At 45.9% G+C, this 22,123-nt stretch overlaps 1 protein-coding gene across 1 annotated transcript in view; it reads right to left on the bottom strand.

The window, feature by feature from the left end:
• Window positions 1-11,080: 11,080 nt before the first annotated feature.
• The window catches only part of LOC147613843 (oligouridylate-binding protein 1-like), a 51,143-nt gene continuing 40,100 nt past the window's right edge, over window positions 11,081-22,123 (bottom strand). The window contains exons 7-12 of the mRNA XM_086781821.1: window positions 13,209-13,284; window positions 13,010-13,040; window positions 12,752-12,913; window positions 12,140-12,231; window positions 11,788-11,961; window positions 11,081-11,642 (exon numbers count right to left, since the gene is read on the bottom strand). Of these exons, the coding sequence (XP_086637947.1) occupies window positions 11,349-11,642; window positions 11,788-11,961; window positions 12,140-12,231; window positions 12,752-12,913; window positions 13,010-13,040; window positions 13,209-13,284 (829 nt within the window). The 3' untranslated portion in view covers window positions 11,081-11,348. The remainder of the gene's footprint in view (window positions 11,643-11,787; window positions 11,962-12,139; window positions 12,232-12,751; window positions 12,914-13,009; window positions 13,041-13,208; window positions 13,285-22,123) is intronic.

Genomic DNA, 22,123 nt, shown 5'->3' with positions numbered 1-22,123 from the left:
ATCCATTCCCATGGTGTGATGGTGCCCATTTTTTCCCATGTGTTTCCTTTAGCATTTTGAATACTTGTGCAACCTCTATTAGGACCACTTATTGTTGATGAAAACTGATATTTTAAGTATATAACCAAATTTGGCAATTGAATTGATAAAATCTAGCCATCCCTTAGATCATTGTCAGGCCCACCAACCACTGCCTACCTTGCCTACCAAATTGAAGTTTTTTTTAGGTGACCATGCCTTATTTAAAGTGTTGCAAATAGATCTATAGCTATGCTCCTTGCCTGTTAGACACGTAATGGGCATGCCAAAACTTACTATTTTATGTAGTAAGTGCTTTAACCCGAAAATATGTGTGATGCAAACCTTTAACCATTGTTGATGGCCATTGCCCTCTATTGACTAGATTAACATATCTACATACCTCTAAGCACATCTCTAAGGCCTTTCCCAAGCTCTCCATTATTTCTTTCCTCCTTCTCTCTACACTATCATAGCTTATTGCACACCTGCAAAGCTTTGAGTACAACTCCACACCTCGAGGCACATTTTGCACACCATTCCCAAGCTCTTCGTTCTTCTTTCTTTCTTCTCTCAACACTATCACTACTATTAGACTTCTTCCTTGTCTCAACACTATAAAAGCTCTGACCATTACAAGTACTCTATTAGACTCAAATCACTCTATTAACACTAGTCTTATGATATACCCCGCCATACTAATCTTGAAAGTTGCTAGTAGTGGCGTTGGGCCTCCTACCTACACGTGGTGGGACATTGTGTTCTAAGCTTAAAGGCCACTTTTGTTGATTTTAGATATTTTTGTAAAAAGCTAATTTCTATTTACATATATAGTTTGTTTCCAAATTTGATCTTCCATGGTCATCATTTGAGCACATTTTATAAAAAAAGTTTTGATTTTAAATTTTACTTTAGAGAAACCCTAAACAAATTTTACTTTAGAGAAACCCTAAACAAATTTTAAAGCACATGGCATGTGTTTTCTATCAACTAAAGACACTTGTTTATATGCGTCTTCTTGAAGATAAGGCTATTATAATAATTTTATGCTATTTTTAGTGGTTTTAAAAATTATAATTTTACTAGGTACATGATTTTGGTGCAAAACTTTTAGGTAGATGCATACTAACTAATAATTCAAAAAAAAAAGGAATTTCAAGTTGATGTACCTTTCCATTTTCTCAAAATTTAAAAAGTAGCCTTGAGATGTTTAGATAAAAAGATACATTTGCTTGTTTGAGCTATGTAAACATGAAAGGTATTAATCCTAGTTTTATCAAATCAATCTTAAGGAAGAAGTAGCTCCCATAGAGGTATCGGATGAATCCGAATTATTCCCACCAAGTTAAAGAAAAAATTGATTAAGCTGTTGAAAGTAGGTTTCATTTACCCCATTGATAAAGCTAATTAGGTGTCTCCACTTTTCATCATCCCCAAGAAAAATGGACAATTCAGGGTATGTGTGGATAATAGGAAGTTTAATGCAACCACAATCATAGATTCCTTTCCATTATTACCCTTCAGAGATTCTCTTCTGGATGTGGTCTCGATGGTCATAAAATATATTTATTTCTGGATGGATTTAATGGTTACAATCAGGTGTGGATGAAGACAAAGAAAAGACAAGATTTGTCATATAATGGGGGGTATTTGCCTCCAATGTTATGACATTTGGATTAAAGAATGCACCAGCTTACCGTCCAAAGAATGGTTTAGAAAATCTTTTATGAATGTCTCATAGCATTCATCAGGGTATTCGTGGATAGTTTCAGTATGTTTGGGAAGCATTCTATGCATCTTCATAATTAAACACTACGTCTGGAGAGGTGCTAAGAAACCAGATTGAGACTCAATCCGGTAAAATGTACCTTTGCTGAGTAACGGAGCACTGTTTGGAACATATAGTTTCAAAGGAAGGATTAGAACTAGATCTCCGAAAGGTAATCGTCATAGTCAAGCTTCAAGCTCCGTGCAAAACCAAAGAATTAGGCAAGTTTCTTAGGAAAATCAAATTACCGGACCCTTACCCAAGTGTTGCCTCGCTGCATGTGCAAGTTACACATGCTCTTTTTTCACATGTTGTAACCTCTCTCTCTCTCTCTTTATAACCCCTCTCTCTCTCTCTCAAACACACAAACCTCTCAAAAACTTTTGTTAAAAGCTCACAACCACATATAATAAGCACTTCACTTTTAACAATGCAATGAGAGCTTTCTATTTAAATTGCACGGTAAAATGCATCTCTTAGGCTTCCTTCAAGACATGTTTTCAAGATGTAGAGTGCCGAGGCATACACCTTTAGGTTCTATAGTGCATAGAGGAATACATCCAATTAAAGTTGGGATTACATGGTATCATACGAAATCTGGTGGCAAAGACATGGCAAGCGCATGCAAGTGTACGAGAAGGGGAGAGTGGAGGGATGGCAGGGATGTGGGAGAGCAGAGCGACGACGCCGTCGGAGAGATCCAGCTGCTGGGAAGACTAGGATGAGGAAGAAGAAACGAAGAGGGACCGTGAAGATGAAGAAAGTGGCATGGAGGCGAAGAAAGCGCATTTCAATTGGATCTCGTCAAGGATGAATAGTCAAGCTCAGCAAGAAAGCCAACTATATTAAGATATAGGCCTTGGAGCCTTAGTGAAAAAGGGTGTATAAGGTGTGTGGGTGTGAATCCACGAAGAAAGCGCATTTCAATTGGATCTCGTCAAGGATGAATAGTCAAGCTCAGCAAGAAAGCCAACTATATTAAGATATAGGCCTTGGAGCCTTAGTGAAAAAGGGTGTATAAGGTGTGTGGGTGTGAATGGTCCTAAGGGAGCCACCTAACCCTAGGCCACTAGCAAGCCTATTTAAAGGCACATGCCAAAGGCATTTGTGTGTAGCATGAAGCTTAGTTGTATTTTGAGCAACTTAATAAGCAAGATCTCGTCTTGTATTTTGGGGTCTCTCTCCTCCACATGTTTGAATCTAGCATGAGCACCACGAATTCTAACATGGTATCTAGAGCTTGGGTAGATTAGGTCACATTTTGTGTGGTGCAGTCTAGGTTATCCACATCTCACTTCTTGTGGAGATGAACCCCCAGCCAGTGGAGGCCTTCTAGCAACCATATCTCGGCATATCTTGGCGGTCTCACAACTAGGAAGTTGGAGAACATCCCCGGGCGCTCAGATTCGTACAACTAATTGTTGGATTACACCTCTCTTAGCCGCGCCATTGCACTCTGAGCAGGCCGACGCACGTTTTTTGAAGTGCTAGATTTCGTACAACAATGCGCAGCTTGTGGGCAAGCTCAAGCCACACACAAGCTTAGGGCTTTTGAAGCCTTAAGCCTCAAGGTCCTACAGCTCAAGTCTCAGCCCTAATGATCCACCGACGCGAGTGCTAGAGCCAAAATACCAGGTTTGGGTCTGTTCATTCCATGGCAGCTTGTATAAAATCTTTATAAAGTGTTTTTTAACACTAATTAGCTTTCATGCTTATCATTAAAGGAGTACTAATCTATTAAGCGCTCTTGTGAGGGTATTTTTCCATATCCTTGAAATGGTAAGCATACACCATGAGGTATTCATAAGCCTCATTGTCATCAAGCTTCATCAACATCTTCAAGTGCACAAAGCTTCTCAAAGTGTGCTTATAAGCACTAATAGTGTTGCTTAACACTAATAATGGTCATAACCATCAAAGGAGGAGGTCTTTAACACTAAGGAGGCTCTTCTTCATGAGTATTGGAGGCCAGGCACACACCATAAGTGCCACATTATAAGTCTTCATCATCAACCCGCTTCTATGCTTACCTTGGCAAGCTTCCAAGGAGAAATGGTGCAACCATAAACCATTGTCTTCATCCCATAAGCCAAAGAGGTTGAAGTTTTCTGGTTTTTCATCATCAAACTCAGTTCCTTGAGTGGTTTAAAGTTGGGCACATGTACACTAAGTGCTCATCATTAATGTTTTTGTGTATCACCCTTGAGACTCTTGTTTATAAGAAGCATAGGCATGTCATAAGCCATATGCTCTCATTTCCCAAGCCCAAGGCATGTTATTCCGCTGCATACTCAGCATTTTCATCTCCTAAGATGAGTTTTAAGGTTGAGCATAGCATATCTAAGTGCTCTACCTTGTTGTTTTTCATGTTTTTGATAAGCATCTCTTGGCATTGTCTTTTGTAAGAGGCATAGGCAACATTATGAGTCATGCCCTCACCTTATTGAGCCAAGACTGATGTACCTTGTTGGCTTGAGCATTTACCTCAGCCACTTACTCACTTTCATTAAGCTTGTACTTTCAAACCCTATTGGGTATCATGTAACCAACATGCACAAAAACTCTTGTTGTAATTATGGAGTAGACACTGCCCTTGACCAATCTATAAGGCAAGTGGTAAGACCCTCCCTCTCCCTTTCCCATATAGATCTACCTTATAACCATTACTCTAAGGAATTCCCTCATTGCCCATGGAGGAGGTATGGTATGCAGAGAAGCATCAAGCATGTTGAAGGAACATCTATGTGCAAACCACTTAAGCAAGAGTGGCAGCCTTGTGTTGATCATTGTGTGAGAATGGTCATGGAAAGCATGTGGAAGCAATGGCATGTATGTCCAAAGCATGTCAACTACAAGAGGTCAAGCAAGCACACAAAGAGTGGGATGCACCATCATTAACGTGTACATTTTCATCAACATAAAATAAACACTTAGATGGCATCATTGTATTAGCCTCTAAGGCTCTAGGAACATAGTGGTAAGTCCTAGATAACAACACCACCCTGAACATTCTTGTAAGCCTAATGTTATAAAGGTTTTAAAAAAAATTTCTTTCATATGTCCAATACCACCCATTCCAAGCTCATTTTTTCATGGCTGGTATTGAGGGGGGGTATTAAGATATAGGCCTTGGAGCCTTAGTTAACAAGGGTGTATAAGGTGTGTGGGTGTGAATGGTCCTAAGGGAGCCACCTAACCCTAGGCCACTAGCAAGCCTATTTAAAGGCACATGCCAAAGGCATTTGTGTGTAGCATGAGGCTTAGTTGTATTTTGAGCAACTTAATAAGCAAGATCTCTTCTTGTATTTTGGGGTCTCTCTCCTCCACATGTTTGAATCTAGCATGAGTACCACGAATTCTAACAAACTAGAGGGAAGAAGGTATGTTCAAACATCTCATCTGACTTTGTGAAGAGGAGTATGTAGCGCAATTCTAATGTGTTCGGGAAGACCGTCGAGCAAGGCAGAGCTCGGGAAGTGGTTATAAGAAGATGTGCTGCATGAGAGAGTGGTGTCACAGGTGTATTATTTGATAAAGGGTTCTTCAATGTGTTGTTTGTGAAAGGGCAGGCAGTGGTTGATCTATTTGTCAAAGCTCTGCTATTCATGGACAGAAGTTGGTCTACGTGACGTTGTTTAATCTTGAGTTTGACATAAACAAGAGCCTACAAGAGGCGTGTCCGGTGTGGGTGGAGATACACGGCCTCCCACCCTGGTTGAGGCCAGTGTTGAGGGATTTGGGGAAGACAATCGAGCCGGTATTGTTTGTGCCGGGAGGAGGATGGTGGGAGACACTCTAACAAGGTGTGCGTAACGTGGAATACTCTACAAGAGACTCCTAAGGTATTAGAGGTGGACTTGGGGGAGGTGGGGAAGATGGAGTTGAACAATGATGTTTGGGGAATTTCCTGGGGCTTGCTTCAGATGCGGAGGTTTTGGACATATCACCAGGAACTGTGGCATATCAAAGGATAAGGAAGCAAGAGGGGAGGAGAGGAAGAAGGATGAATTGATGGGAGAGAATAAGGATGGGAGAATTGATAAGGACATTGAAAAGGAGGGTAAAGGAAAGGAAAAGGTGGTAATTGAGAAAGGGGAATGTGAAGAGTAGGGATGGGAGTAGGGATGGACTAAAGTGAGCGATAGAGGAAAAGGGAGTTATAGCTTTAGATAGATAAAAGAGGAGTCAAGGAAAATCACAATAAATCAGATGCCAAGTACCTATTAGCCAATGGCAAATACAAGGAGGGGTCTGGGGTTTCTCTTTACTCTAATCCTTTCAGTCCTTTTTAGGTGTAGAGGATATTGAAACCTTATCCATGGATAGATTCAACTGGCAAGTGGAAAGTGCTTGGAGAGCCATTCAGTTAGGGACTGAGGGCAGGAGGTGTAACAATGGAGGAAGAGACAAAGGTGGACATGGCACTTGCTTACTGCCCTCCTGGAATGAACAGAATCAGTGAGGTGAGTGGGTGTACCTGAAATGTGAAGGGACTAAGAGACAAAAGGAAGAATGCAGCATTATGGGGATTAGTGAAAGGATGGGGGCGTTCAGTGATGGTAGTACAGGAACATAATCTTTTTGGGTTAAAATGCATAACAGGAAGGAAATATATAGAGCTTGGATGGTTATGTATGGGGGGACTAAATTAGGCTTTAGAGGAGTCATGACCATAGTTCGGAAGGAGCTAATGCCTAGTATAATAACCAATCACCCTAATGGCAGAATTTTGGTGATTGAAATTCAAGTGGAAGGGGAGAGGGTGTGGGTGATTAATGTGTATGGTGCTCATAATCATAAGGTAAGAGGGGAGATGTGGGATTGGATTGCAAGGTTAGACATTCAATGTCCTTGCATTCTTATGGGAGACTTTAATATGGTGGAGAAGCATGTGGATAGGTGTGGTGGAAGCACTCTGTTGATGGGACAGAAGAAGAGGAAGTAGGAAATGCTAAGAGATAAGTTACGTTTGGTTGATGGAAGAGAGTTGGGGGTGTGGGGATCTAAACCTGGGCACACTTACTTTAGCTTGTAGTATACTAGGTCCTCATCAAGAATTAATAGTCTTCTTCAGCCAACAAGCCACTTGGCTACCTCATACTTTGTACACTAAAGTGGACCCCTTCTCACCTCTATCTAATCACATGCTACTAAAATAATGGGGGTGGCATAGGGCTGAATGGGGGGAAGATGACCTGAGGCAATTTCCTACCATGAAATTGAGTGAATAACCTATTACTGAAGGATGATTGTTTTGTAACTCTTACTGAAGAGGCAATTAGAAGGTTGAGAGGTAGGGATAGTGAGGATGGATCCTGGAGAGGGTTTGAAAATGAAATGCATGGAAATATAAGGAGGGTAAGGAAACTGAGGGCAAAAGAGAAGAGGCAAGGAGAGAACTGAGTCATTTAATGGAGCAATTACAAAGGAAGAGGCAAAGGGGAGGTTTGTCTGAAGCTGAGGTTAACCAATATCCTTAGTGTCATGCTTAGTTAGGGAAAGAAGAAGATGACAAGTTGGCCAAGGAAGCGAAGAGGGGGGATGGATAGAGAGCTTTCAAATAATAGGAAGAAATGTGCTAGGTACCTGTTCAGATTAGCTAAGGACAAAGGTGACAAGGAGGTGATAGGGAAGATTAGGGATGAAAGGGGTCAGGAGATTGGAGATATCAAATAGATAGCTTAGAAATGGGTTGAGTTTCTAGGGGCTACCCTAAGTCTGAAGGAAGACAATTCTCAAAGGAGGTTCCAAGGAGAGACCTATCACCTTACTCATAATTGTATATAAGATCTTGGCCAAGGTCATTGCCCTGAGGATTAGCCCTATTCTGCAAGAGGCGATATTCAAAAGGCAATATGGGTTTATAAAAGGGAGGTCTATTTATGATAACATTTTTGCTGCTTTGATGGACAAAGAAGTGGCTCAGAGAACAAGACAGAATCATGTACTTCAATTGGATTTGGAGAAATCCTATGATGAGGTGTGTTGGTCCTTCCTAGCTAGAACTATGGAGAAGTTGGGATTTGCAAGTAGAATGACCACGGCCATTTACACTCTCACTGTGGGGGCTCAATCTAAGTTACGATTGAATGGAAGACTAGTAGGAGGGTTTGAGATTAATAGGTCAGTAAGGCAGGGGTGTCCCTGGCTCCTTTGTTATTTTTCATAGCATCACATCCTTTGATAGTGGAAGATGCATGTGAGAAAGGGCTGGTGACGGGTTTGAGAACAAGAAATGGAGGGCAATTGGTGATGCAGTGTTTTGCAAATGACTCATTGGCTGATAATGACAATGTAAGACATGCTCTGCAAATGGTACAATTGTTTGCTGATTCTTCTGGATCCAGATGTAACATTCATAAATCTAGAATTATTAGCTTAACTGAAGATGATGATTTTGACATGGAAAGGTGGGGGTGTGAGGTGATAAGGGACATATGGTTAGGCATTCGGGGGTTCCTTTTGGAGTGGGGGTGCCCAGTAGAGGAGATGTAGCTAATTGGGCAGTTGAGAGGTTTTTGAGCAAGATGAAGAAATGAGAAGGGATTAGGGTGTCCTTTCATGACAAGGTGGCTATTGCTAACTCAATTTTGAATGCATATGTCATGTTTCTAAGTCCAGTGGTTGATTTCAAAAAAGGTCATTGGAAGCTCCAGTTAGAAAGTTGTGGTTGATTTTAGAAAATGTCATCGAACGCTCCAGTTAGGAAGTTTATTTGGAAAACCAGCAGGGATGGCAAGAGATATCTAGCTTGCCTAGCTTGGGAAAAGTTAGCATGTCCAAAGACTTGGGAGGATTGGGAATTTTGCACTTGCCCACTCATGCCAAAGCCAGGGTGGCAACTAGCTTACATGTTTATGACATGAGAAAATTTGGACCACAATGGTAAGACAGGTGATAGAGGAATCCAATGATAGGATTGGATTGGAAAGCAAAGCTATTCTCACATGCTCCATTGAGAATTCAAAGCTCCCCCTTTTGCAAATTTCTTCGTATTAACTAGAAGGAGGTGATGGGCCTGATGAAGTAGGAAGGATGTACAAGGGTCAAAGGGAACTCTTTGTTTAGTTTAGGGACATGGTGGTCACACCCCCTCTTTAGCTCAATTGGATGTAAGAATAACCAGGAGATTGAATAATAAGGGACAGATGAATTGGAGATTGTTGGAATAGATCTCAAGTGGGGTGGAAAGAGTTGGGACAGATAAGGGACGAGTTTGGGATACATCAAAGGTATTTGCATGTAGTAAGACAAGGATTGAAGGAAGTGGGAAAGGGTTGGTTCACTATAGCCTCCAATGAGGCATGTTGATTAAAGGATTGGTTGTGGATTAATGGGGACAAACTAGTGAGGGTAACCACCAAGTGTTTGTAAGAGGAGATGAGTAAGAGTGAGATGAATGTGAAGTACTGTAACAAAATCTGGAGGGTAAGATGGAGTATAGAGACTTGGAAGAAGAGATGGAAATTGTTGTGGGGTATGGATTTATCTTTGAAAGATCAAACTTTTTTGTGGAGAGTTTATACATGGGCTCTTTCTGTTGGATACAAATTGCTGAATAGAAATTTTATGTCCGAAATGTGGATCAGCAATTGAGGATGGTAGACATGCTTTCTAGGGATGCCCTCAGGGGACTGTGGAGCAGAATTGGTAAGTGGGTATTTGCTAGCATAGGGGTAAGGGGTTCTTGAGGGGACTAGTTGGAGAGACTGATAGAACCAGAGGAATCAATTGATTTGGTGTTCAACCTTGTCTATGGGATATTTGGACCTTTAGAAACTGTCTAGTATTCCAAAAGAGATTAAGGCAAGAGGTAGATGTGTAAAACTGATGTATAGGTGCGTACATCATTCTTGGTATGTATATTATGTGAATAAGATGAATGACAACATATATGTAGACCTGATGGCTTTACTCGTGCCTTGACGAATTAACAAGGACAGGTGCATACATATTGGATGACATTTTCCTACATACGGGGCCAAAAGAAGTGTTTTGAGAGCATTTCTAACCTCCATGCCTGGCCAGTTTGCAATCATGTGTTTCCCAAAGTTGCATGGCTTTCAGCTCATGGACATCAGGCACATAGTTAGTGCAAGCTTTATAGTCGAGAATAGGATGATGGTTTGCACATACTAACCATTTAACGGCATGTGGCTTAGATATGCAAGGAAAGATTTGAGGAAAGGATTCCCAAAGTTTGGACCTAAAGATGGTATATGAAGGAGAAGCAACCTGTCCACACTTTCAATGCCTTGATAGAGAATCCTGTCGAAAACAGGCTAGATGTGAATACTTGGACCAAGAAATAGTTTACGAAAGAGCAAACTCCTAAGTGATGCACCACTGAATCTCTGATAATTGTAGTTGGGGTATCACATCTCTTTGGATCATTCATTTTATGTGTGGGAGGATGAGAGATGGGATCATGGGATCAGATATGTGGTTTACTTAATAGTAAAAAGTTGTACTAGATCTGTTGATGTGATATGATGGGATAGGAGTGGCTTTTGTAGAAAGGAGGTGGTTGTATATGTTTCTGCCCAGTTTATAAATATAATTACAATTGTGTTACCCAAAAAAAAGGAAATGCATCCAATTAAAAAAAAATTGTTTGGACTTGCACCAGACACTAAAATGGTTGATATCATGACCCTCATTTGGCGAGGAGCATTATAAGTGAGCAAACACCTTTCTGCGAACATTAAGGAGGCACTAAAATGGCTAATCCTCATTTAGTGACTTTTGCCATTGTGGATATAAAATTTTACTAGTTTATTAAAAAGTCACGTCATCAGGCAGGCTTCACATTAGTATATATACAGTACGCTGTGCCCTTTACCAAGCAAATTTCAAAAGCACATTTGCTTCAAGAAATTTGTACTTGATTCCCCAACAAGTCATTAGTGTAGTGCATCATGAACAAATAACTACCCTCCTTGTTTTCCAATGGAGATTGAGATGAAGGATTTCATCTACGCATTCTCTAAAAGCCCAGAGAGATATAATTGCAATGTAGAGACAGAATTGTGTGCAAGAGGAGAGGGAGATGTAGGTTCCATGGAGGACAGAATGAAGTAAGACTTATAGATGTGGGAGCCATAGTGCAAGTACTGGCAGAAAAGTTAAAGATAAAGACTCAGAGAACTGGAAGATGATAATGCATGCTTCGGAGAGGGTGTAGATTTTGTAGCATTTGTGAGACTAGTCTTTGGCTTGTAACTCCATGCATGATATTTCCGTCAAACTCTCGTCGGCTACTCATAAAAACCTTGCAAGCAGCAGCACATATTCTTTTCATTACGAACTCCCGACCTTTGTTATTTGGTGGAAAAAATGCAGATATGACTTCGCGTTTTGTGTCCGTAATTGAGTACTGCATACAGCACACTTACATAAGCATTTGAGTGAGAAGCTCCAAAGAGCCACAACTTGCTGAAGTGAAAGACTACTCTACTAAACTTTTATTTCCGTGAACATAGCTGACAAACTAAATATATATTCCTCCTCCAAGACCGAAGTTCTCTTAAAGATTGAATCCAGCAACCATTCTACACTGCAGCTACAATATTTGATGCTGCCCTAGACCCATTTGTTGGTTTTCAAATCCAGTTCTGGTACCCAGTCCCATGCCTGCCAAGCTCATATTTATACCCTGCTGATTTGGAAGAGGCAATAGAGCACCAGCGCCACCTTGTGCCAATGCCAGTTGCCTCTGATAAGCCAACAAGTCAGCTGTAGTGTATCCTTGACTCAAACCTGCAGCCATCAACCCTTGAAGGGGAAGCACTGGAGCTGGAAGAGGCAGAGGACCCGATGACGTTCCAGGTGGGGTGGGCTTAGTTCCCCAAGAACACTACAAAACGAACGAATTCAACTTCAAAAAAAGAACAAGCAGAATCCAGCAATAAAGAGCTGTTACTTAAGGACTACCAGCTAAATTCTGATTGCAACCTTCCAAAGAAATGCAACCAATGTACCACGACATACATATTACATACCTTAACAGACTTTCCACCTATAATCCTTCCATTTGCTGCTTGAATGGCAAGAGCAGCTTCTTCGTGTGTGCGGTACCTAACAAAACCAAAACCCTTCTCTCTTTGAACACGCACGTCCTCTATGATTCCAGCTCCTAGCATATGAAATTGCCGATGAAGCTCACCTTGAGTTACCTAGCAAAGGTGTGAAGAATATCCCATAAGTAAGGCACAGGGGAAAACAGTTGTGATCAACAAAAACATCATGCTTGCAAGCCTTGTGTGCAGTTTCCTTCAGGAAATAAAGCAGCAAGGTTGCGTTGTTTCATGTATGTGGTGTGGTGGTGGGGTTGGGGAAGCTTTTTTGTCTCACCTCATGTGCGAGATTGCCTACATACACAGTGGTGTACTGAGAATTGTTTTCAGGAACTTCTTTAGGAGCTGCCTCTGCTTCTTGATGTGCTTCTACAAAAACAATCATTGACTCCACTTTCTTACATCAACTGATAAGAATGTATATAACATCTGAAACTAAGAACGATGCCTTAAGCACCTGTTAAATCTACCATAACAAAAGTGGACAAGGAGAGAGAGAGAGAGAAATGAAATGAAATGAAATGTTATATTAACGTCTTCAAAAGGCCATAATGACCTATGAGACCAAAAGTTACATCATGGTGGATCTGATACAATGTCTGGATTAAAAAAAAAAACCCAGAAAATGAAAAATAAAGATGATACTACAGGCACCTAGAAAATGAAACTGGAAATGGAAGGTAAACAGAAACCCTTATAGGGTGTGAATATAGTGAGGGGGGGGGGGGGGGGGGGGGTACGCTATGGAGGTGAGTGGAATATATATATATATATATAGAGAGAGAGAGAGAGAGAGAGAGAGATGAGTCATAAACCACTACACCAGCACTCTCTTTCACACACACAGACTTGTTAAAAACCCCATTTTAGGTCTCTGATGAGATCCTACCATTTGCCACAGAAGCTGTGTTTGTCAGTCCCCCAGAAACATCCACAATAGAATTCATGTTTGCAATACTTGCAGCGGTAGGTGCCTCCTCACCCTGGCCTAAGACTGTTCCGGTCTTAGTTGCCCAATTGCAACGAATTGCTCTACTCCCAAGCCACTTCCCTGATTGAAGAGATAAATGCATAGATTAGCTGTTTTAAACTTCCAGACTCAAAAAGACACGATTAGGAGGCAAACAGAAGGACCCAAATGGCATACCTGTCATCTCACTGATTGCCTTCTCTGCATCCTGCAAAGAACAATTGTGTGCTCTAATAATAACTTTAGAGGGAATCAAACAACCTCATACCAAATCCACAACGAGCAACAATGGGAAAACAGAATTCAAGCTAACCACCACTATGCAGAAAAAGTACACTATGATTTTCAGGGGCATACTGTGCAGTACTCAGCCCACCTGCTGATTCCTGAAAGAAACAAAGCCAAAGCCCCTTGAACGACCAGTTCGTTGATCCCACATGACCCGTGCATCCCTACAATAAAATCAAACTGATTATTAAAATGAGGCCTAATGACCGCCCATACCTCGATATGTAAGGTCACCTCCAAAACAAATCAAATTCTTGCACGCAAAAATGAGGCAGCAGGCTTTATAAGACCCTTTGTGCTGAATGGTCTAAAACCCAACACTTGGAGTCAACCCTTTCAAGCCATAAAGCCCATAGTTTCCTTCCCTCTTCATAATAAATAAGAGAGGGAGAGAGAGAGAGAGAGAGAGAGAGAGAGAGATGTGCATGTGTGTGCGGTGCACCTGCAGATCAGTAGAGCCTCCGGCCAGGCAGCCCCATCATCAGGGATGGGCTGCAGACAGAAGTGGGCGACCCCCCATGTGTGGACCCATACATGGGCAGACACCCAAACGTGGACATTGCACCTTGGGCAGTTGGACGGTGAAAAGTGGAGCAATCGGGCATAAAGATGCTAGAAAAGTGCTTCGTCATAGTACATGGTTGGGCCAAGACATTAACCCTAAAATGATGGTGTTTTCTTCAGGTGAAAGGGGGAAAAAGGACGAAATCGACTGCAAATAAGTTTGTCTAACAAAAATAAACAGCAACTATAAATAGCCAACTTGTTCCCTCATTCTTCTTTCTTCTAAGACAACTTTCTCTTAGTCCCAAAGTAGCAAGGAGGTCTAGATTTCAGCCCTAAAAATCAGTAGCATTTTTCTTCTTCCATTTTCAACCAGTCTTTCTCATGCAACTTGGGTTGTCAAGAAGATTTGGTTTTGGATAGAGATCAGGCTTTATTTCAATTTGTAGCCATAAGTCATTTGACAAGCAGCGTGAGCTGCAAGCATCCCTCCCCCTCCCCTCCCGCGCGAACTCCTGAGCTGCCCACCCCACCCTTCCTGCGCAAACTCTTGAGCTGCCCCCCCCCACCTCCCCCCTTCCCGCGCGAACTCTTGATCTGCACCCCCTCTCCTTCGCTGCCTGCACCCCCCCTGCCTCTTCCTGTGCCTCTCCCTTCAACCTGCACACTCCCTCTGCCCCTTCCACCCCCCTTCTCTGCAGCCTTTCCCCCCTGCAACTCCCCCAGCCCCTTCCGCCTGTGCATTCCCCCTCCCCCTTCGAGCTGCAGTCCCCCCTGCCCTTTCCGCCAGCACACTCCCTTGCATTCGACCCCCCCCCCCTTTTCTCTCCTGCGCCACCCTTTTTCCTCTTCCGCTGGCCCCCTCTCTCCGGCACCCAGCCCCCGTTTCCCCTTCGGTTCCTTCTCTCCGTTCCCTCTGTTTCTTCAAGCAGTTTTTCTTGTTCTTGGGTAATTTTCATTTGGCAAGCCTCGGCCCCTTCTGGTCTTCACCCCTCAAGACTCCATGGCAGCCGCTCCATCATCCCCGACAGAGTCCGCCGTTCCTTGCCTATCCTTCTCAGAAACGGACCGCCAGCTCCTCGCTACAACAGTTGCATCTCTAGAGGCCTCCTCTAGTGTGCAAGATTGTTGGTAGCCACCCGGTGCGCGGACAACTCAGAGATCTTCTACAGGCTAGTCTCCTTGGAGCGCCTGCAGAGAACACATACATTCATCTTTTGGGGCACGGCTACTACCAGGTTGAGTTTGACTCGCCGGTGGCGTCAAATAGAGTCAAGCCCCATCGCATTGCGTACGGCCCAGGCCTTCTTTGCGAGGTGGCAACACAGCTTCCCCCCCACCCCAGCCCCCGTTTCCCCTTCGATTCTGTCTCGCCCTTCCCTCTGTTTCTTCAAGCAATTTTTCTTGTTCTTGGGTAATTTTCATTTGGCAAGCCTCAGCCCCTTCTGGTCTTCACCCATCAAGAGGACTCCATGGCAGCCGCTCCGTCATCCGACCGAGGCCGCCGATCCTTGCCTATCCTTCTCAGAAGCGGACCGCCAGCTCCTCACTACAACAGTTACATCTCTAGAGGCCTCCACTCTGGTGTGCAAGATTGTTGGTAGCCGCCCGGTGCGCCGACAACTCAGAGATCTTCTACAGGCTAGCCTCCTTGGAGCGCCTGCAAAAGAACACAGACATTCATCCTTTGGGACGCGGCTACTACCAGGTTGAGTTTGACTTGCCAGTGGCATCAGATTGAGTCATGTAGCTAAGCCCCATCACATTGCGTACGGCCCAAGCCTTCTTTGCGAGGTGGCAACACGGCTTCGACCCCGCATTCGACCCACTAGCTGGCGTTTCAAGCTTTCCCGTGACAATCTACTTCCTAGGTCTCAAGAAGGAATACCTTCCTCTTCTCTCGGTGATTGGTGGAGCCATTGGGAGAGTGATGGAACCCCCCCCCCCCCCCCCCCCGCTTCGTCCCTCGCACGGGTGGCCGGGATTCCATCCCTTTGAATCCGTATTGCCTCGCCGGAGACAGTGCCCCACGTCATATCCCCTTGCCTCCGGGGGGACCCCATCCTGTAGAGAGTGGAGTACTCTAGCCTCCCTCACCATCTTCATTTGCAAGCAAATGGGACACCTCGCCAGAGCTTGCCCTCAGCGCTAGTCTAGAAAGCCGCCCTCAGTGGTCCCCCCTTGGGCCCACCTCAAATCATCATCACACGGTAGGAAGAGAGACCCTCAGGCAGCCGAACACCAAGACCCAACCGCAGACGACTCTGCTGTCAGAGAGTGGCAAACCGTTGGCCCGCGCCAAGACTGCCAATCGACTTCCACAGCTAAGCTTGCCCTCCATGCCAGTCCAGGAGACCGCCATCAGTGGTCCCCCTCGATCCCAACAATGATCATCATCAGGGGATAGGGAGAGAGACAGAGCCTCAAGCAGCCAAGCACCACGACCCGACTGCAGGCGACTCTACTACCGGAAAGTGATAGACCACTGGCCCGCACCAGGACAACCAGCCAACTGGAGCGACGCCGCCATGCGCGCCAGGCTCACAGAGTAGAGGAGGATTTCATTCTGTCAAATAACCATTTCGAGCCCCCCCTCCCCCCCCCCCACAAAACCCCCAAAAGTCACTACGAGTGTCCCACCGTCCCTCTGGTCTTGGCAATCCGTTACCCCACCAAGACGACTCCTCAGGTGCTTAGATTCTAGTGAGGCCAACTGGCCCCACTGAGCCCCCGGCGAGCCTCTCCTCACACCCTCCCTCTCCGGTGGATCACTCCCAACCGCTTCCATCTCCCTCTTCCTTGCCTCCCCACCCCCCCTCATCCTCATCCTCCATCCTCACCTCCAACTCTTCCCGCGGCACTCCCCCTTGCCCCGTCCTCTTCTCTTGAGCCCGCACTCCCCCCTCCCTCTGCCTCTCCGTCTCTTGAGTGCAGCCTCAGAGACGGAGTGGGATTCGAAGTCAGTGGTTGCCGCCATCCAGGGACAAGCAATAGAGCTCTCGCACCATCTTCATGATCTACGCATCACCGACGTGCTCACCCATCTCTAGGCCCTGGCTCGGATGGATCTGGGCGGCTCAGGCCATAGAGATCAGGACGAGGAGGTGGTGTCCTCCAGCCTGGAGGAGCTACTCTGTGTTTCTTCATATCTCAATTGCAATACCCCTCCCTCCCTCTTACAAATACCTTCATTGTGATCGATGGAGTTCAGAGTACGCCTACTCTTAGGCTCGGACAGAGTGGCGACACATGGAGGGCAGGATCCACGCCCACATGGCATGCCTTCGCCCTAGGACCGATTGTGATTACTCCCCGTCGAAACCCACCCCCAAGACTCTTCGAGTGGAGGATAGTTCCGATAGTTCCACCTCCCACAAAGATTGATGTGCGGATGGCCTCATGGAACATTTAGGGTTTGGGGCGACCTCAGTGCTTTCAAAGACAAGGCGTCCTTAAGAGGAAAGCTCCATAGAGCTACAGTTGGGAGACCCTTTTCCGAGAGGCGTACCGTTGTCGTGGGAAGATTTTACCAGGCAAAAATCACACCTTTTAGTCTCCCTCTTTCTGCCCCTCCGGGACACAGGGAGGAGTTTATATTTCTATCAGTGAGCAACTCTTGCCGGCAATGGTTGGCTCAGGTCATAGTTACCGCGGAACGGGAACGTTCCGGGAACGTCGGATGCTAGAACGGGAGCGGGAACGGGAACGGGAGCAGATCGGGAACGTCGCGGAACGCCATGTCATATGACATGTCAGCATATGACACAAAAAAATGTAACTTTTTGTATACGGATAGCCAAATATGCTTCCTAATATTTGCTCCCCCAAGACATGAACATACATTTCTGCAAGCAAAACACACTCCCCCAAAAAAAAAAAAAAAATAAAATAAAATAAAATTGCGGAACGTTCCGACGTTCCGGGAACGTGCCTTCGCCCGGAACGGCGTTCCAGCGTTCCAAGAAGGCGGAACGACGTTCCGTGGTAACTATGGCTCAGGTGCCATAGTCACTAGAGTGAGCACATTGGTTTACCATTAGGATTGGAGAGGACTGTGTGGGCTTCTTCAATGTTTATGCCCCGAACGTTGCAGCAAGTAGAGCCACGTTCTGGAGTACAGTCCGTCATGCCCTTCCTCAAGTTGACTTTTGGTGCATGGGTGGAGACTTTAACACGATTGAGTCAGTAGAGAACAAACTCAGAGAAGGCACGGCTACAATCTCAGGCGCAGAGTACTATGCTTGGGAGAAGTTGATCCTGGCACTTAGGGGACAAGACCCTTGGCATCTGCCAAAGTTTGGACGCAACCTCGGGAGCCTGTGCTTCTTGCCGTCCGATAGGAGCAGCACTGGCCCCAACCTCTCTCGACTTGATAGATTCTATGTGCATGAGTGGGCTTGGGGTCTCAGGGCATGATTGGCATCTTGGCGGACACCACTTCTCTGATTACGCTCCGCTTATTCTATCCTAGGAGGACCCCTGGAGGCACGACAAGCATGTGAACACTAGGATTCCAGACAGCCTCATCCAAGACCCTGAGATTTGCAACAAGATACTGGATTTTATCTTAGGCTCTGGCACGTGCACCTTGGTTGCGAGCCTCGGCAAGATTCACAGCTTTTTGCAGGAGGAGCACAGAGCAGATTGGAGGGATTTTGTAAACAAGAGAGGAGCATTCAGAGGGTGCTTCTCTCCAGCGTCTTCACGAGAGTTCCCCTGATAGCATGAGGATTGAGAATCAACTTGCTACCGCCGTAAAGAGATCGGATCCATTGAGGAGAGGAGGGTGGAGTACAGATACCATGCCAGAGCTTCCTTGTGGACCCAAGCCAGAGATAAGAGTCACGGGGGACTTCTTTGAGATTGCAGGCCCTCATAGGCAAAGAGATAGTATTAGCAAGTTGCGTGGCCAGGATGGATCTATTGTTTCTGACCCCCCCATGTGAGAGCCATTGCAGAGATTTTTTCAGATCCCTCCTGACGAGTGCCCCATTATCCCCACAAGTGGCGGACGTGCAAGAGGGTCTAGAGGCACACCAGAGGTTGTTCCCCCCACTCTCCGGACCTCCTTATTGACTCCCTTCACAATAGAGGAGCTGGTGGAGGCAATGACGGTTCTCCCTACGGGTAAACGCCCGAGGGCGGACGGGCTTCCAGTTTCCTTCTTTCTTCGCCACTGGGATCTCATGGAAGGTGACCTTCGAGCAGCCTTCAATGAGATTATGACTACAGGTGCCATCCCAAAGAGGCTTTCAGAGGGTTTGATTCACTTGATTTCTAAGGAGCATGGTGACAGATTGAAGATCCTGCAATGGAGACCCTTCACCCTCCTTGGGACCGCCTACAAGATTTTGGCGAAGGCCACAACTTCACGCCAAGTCGGGGTGGGTGTAGAGCCTACCCAAAAACCACACGACTTGTGCCAGTTGATCTGCGCTCCTGATACGGGACAAAAGATCTAAATCGCCTCTGCGAATCTTTGGAGATTCCCCACATCTCCGGATAGGTATGTTGTGTGTCATCTACAAACTTTGAGTCCAACAACTCCTCGTGAGTACAAATGGGGAGACGCAATCCCTAGAACCCGTCTCCTTGGCTGAAAGAAAACTGCTCATGGCCTCGGCGACAAATAGGGAGAGGTAAGGTGCCAGTGGACAGCCCTGCCGGACCGAGCGAGAAAGGGGGAATGTGTCACCTCGGGCTCCCTAAATGAGAACCTGACTATGAGAGGCTGAGTAGAGGGCCGAGGCCTAAAACACCATGGATCCACTCCACTGGGAACCCCATCCGGTACATTGTGCCCTCCAAAAAGCTCCAGTCAACTCTATCATAAGCTTTCTCAAAGTCTAGGAGGAGCACAATGAGGTCCTGCTGCCGCATCCTGGCCGAAGCAGTCGACTCCTAGAAAGTGAAGATGTTGTCCAGAATGCTCCGATCTTGAACAAAACCTCTCACTGTCATGGATCAAGTTAGGGAGGAAAGGCTAAAATCTATGGCAAAAGGCTTTCCAGTGGATTCAAAGGGGCAATACAGTCCGCTATTTGGGACGAAGTGGGCAATGGGCATCAATATCTCCCCGGAGCAGCAGCTCGCCCCTCTTCTTCTGAGCATTCAGAAGAAGCTTTTATACTAGTGTTCTGCGAGGCTCCCCTTAGCCAACCAAGTGGTGGTGGCGAACCAGGTCCTTCTTGCCACCATATGGTACATTACTTCTTGGTGGGCCTTCTCCCAAGCATGCATTGGTCAAGTAAAGCAGTTGATCTAGAACTTCTTGTGTGCCAAGTTCCAACAATGATGGGAGGCTTGCCCGGGCCAAGGTAGCCTCGAGAGTGATCATCCAACCGCGACGCAGAGGGGGCCTAGGCATCATTGACTCCGCCATTCAGAGCCGCGCCCTGCTGGGCAAGTTGATTGTTAAGAGGACTTCTTCTAGTTGGTGAGCCTTGGAAGGACTTCCTCTTGGCCCGAACTTTAGCCCGTACTCCGAGCCTCGTGCCCCTGGCCGGAGAGCACTAGATGGATCTTCACAGAGATGCGGGCCCACGGCTTTAGCCCAGCATTTGAGGACAGATTTGCAGCCAACCTACTCTGAGCTTGGGATCGCCCTCCAGTAGCTAGCTCTGATAGCCTTGAAGAAGCGTCATCGACAGTCCTTGATCTGGAACCCCCTGATCCGTTTTTACCCAGTGGCCACATGTTGGGGGCCTGACCTTATGTATCATGGGGAGCGTTGAGCATAGGACCTGCCAGGTCCCTTGGAGATTGGCTTGCATTCAAACAGCTTCCCCAGCGGAGGCTCAAGAGAGGCCTAGCTCGGATCTGGGATAGAGACAAACTCAGCATCGGCTATTCCCCAGGAGTGACTGAGCCCTATCCCTGACGACCCCCCCGACCCCCCCCCCCCTTCGGGCCGCAAGGGCTAGGAGTGTTTACTAGGCATGATATTCTCTTGGCTGTCCATGGCCCGCATGAGAGTTACGCTTTGCTCACTTTTTCTATTGGACCCCATGGCAGATTAGAGAGATCAGAACCCCCTCTGGATGATTTCAGTGGCTGCACCTTGCAAAGGGTGAGGGTGATCTGATTTTAGGCACATAGACCCCCCACCAGCCAAGGTGGCCAAGGAGAGACTTTGGGGGTTGTGGATTTGAGAGAGCCAGCCCCTCACGCACCTCCAGTGGCACCCGGGGGAGTGGACTTGGTGTGATCCTAATGACCGGGAGGAGAAAGTGGATACCCGTTCTTCGCATACACCGTGCGGCTAGGCCGCAGGATTCAGATGCTTGAGGTTAAGGGCACCCTGGCAGCAACAGCACATTGGCAGTCACAAGGTCTCTCACAATGTTTTCTCTCGGATTTTTGGAAGAGGCTCTCGGACAGTTTTCAGCCTCAAAAGATCACCCAAGATCACCCTCTTTCTTTGGCTGTTCACACACAGGATTTTGGCGGTTGTCACGTGGTTGGCCATTGGCGGTCGACCACCAGCTTGTCCGAGGTGTGGTCGCCCCCAAGAGTCTCAGTGACAGTCTTTAGGATTGCCCGAAGGCTCAACAAGTTTGGCAGCCAATTCTCCGCATTCTCACGATGGACAGGACCTCGACCCGTATCATACTATTGCTTGGGCCACAGTCATGGCCCTTCAGGTCTCTCACCTTCGCATTTCGGCAGTACCAATCCCAACCCCTTCTACTAATCATTGGATTCCGGGTTGTGCCAAAGATGGGAGATTTGTGGCAGCATTGCAGCCTGGCACATTTCAAGAGCTCGATGTAGCGAAGCCATCGTGGCTCGACATCATTCATACTCTCCGCGGTCAGTGGGGGGAGTTGTAGGGTGGCTCTAACCACATGCAAAAGTGGCGGGAAGCCTTCTTGAGGCTCTGGCGGCCTGGCCCTCTTTTCACACATAGAGGTGGTGATCCCGCGTGGCATGACAAACCACCTGTGTGGTTATTCCCTCCTCATAGAGCGGCCAGCCGGAGATAAGTGCATCTTCCTCAACCTTTTGATTCTTTGGTTTCCATCCCATACATGGAGGCGAGTTTGTTTCTAGTTGTATTTAGCCCTTCGATGGTGGTTTTTTGTTAACTAATAGAAGGATCTTTCTCCCCAAAAAAAAGGTCATTTAACAAGCTTGTATATAGAGCGCTTTCTCTGATTGTAATTAGAGAGTAAATCGCCTCAAATAACACCCACATTATCCTTACATTTGGTATCAGTGCCTAGCGTTCCTGCAAAATTTTTCATTTCCAACATTCCATTTGTGTTGATTGGATGACTAGGAATTAGCTTGCAGAGCCGGGGGAGCCCAGTCGGGTTTCAAGAAAGTTCTCTTTTTGTAACCCCCCAACAGCCTTTGACACACTTTTCACCATTGTACCATCAATGCATAATAACATTAAACACAACCATGACAATCAAAATCCACAAAACCCGATCACATAAAAACTGAACTTAAGAGGCATTTGTACATCCACAATGGTGGAATTTTGGAAATCAA

This window comes from Cibotium barometz, chromosome 43, assembly GCF_041138505.1.
Source record: "Cibotium barometz isolate CiBa-2024 chromosome 43, ASM4113850v1, whole genome shotgun sequence".
Lineage (NCBI taxonomy): Eukaryota > Viridiplantae > Streptophyta > Polypodiopsida > Cyatheales > Cibotiaceae > Cibotium > Cibotium barometz.
Note: the sequence above shows the minus strand (reverse complement) of the source record. Positions and strands in the feature narration are given on the sequence as shown.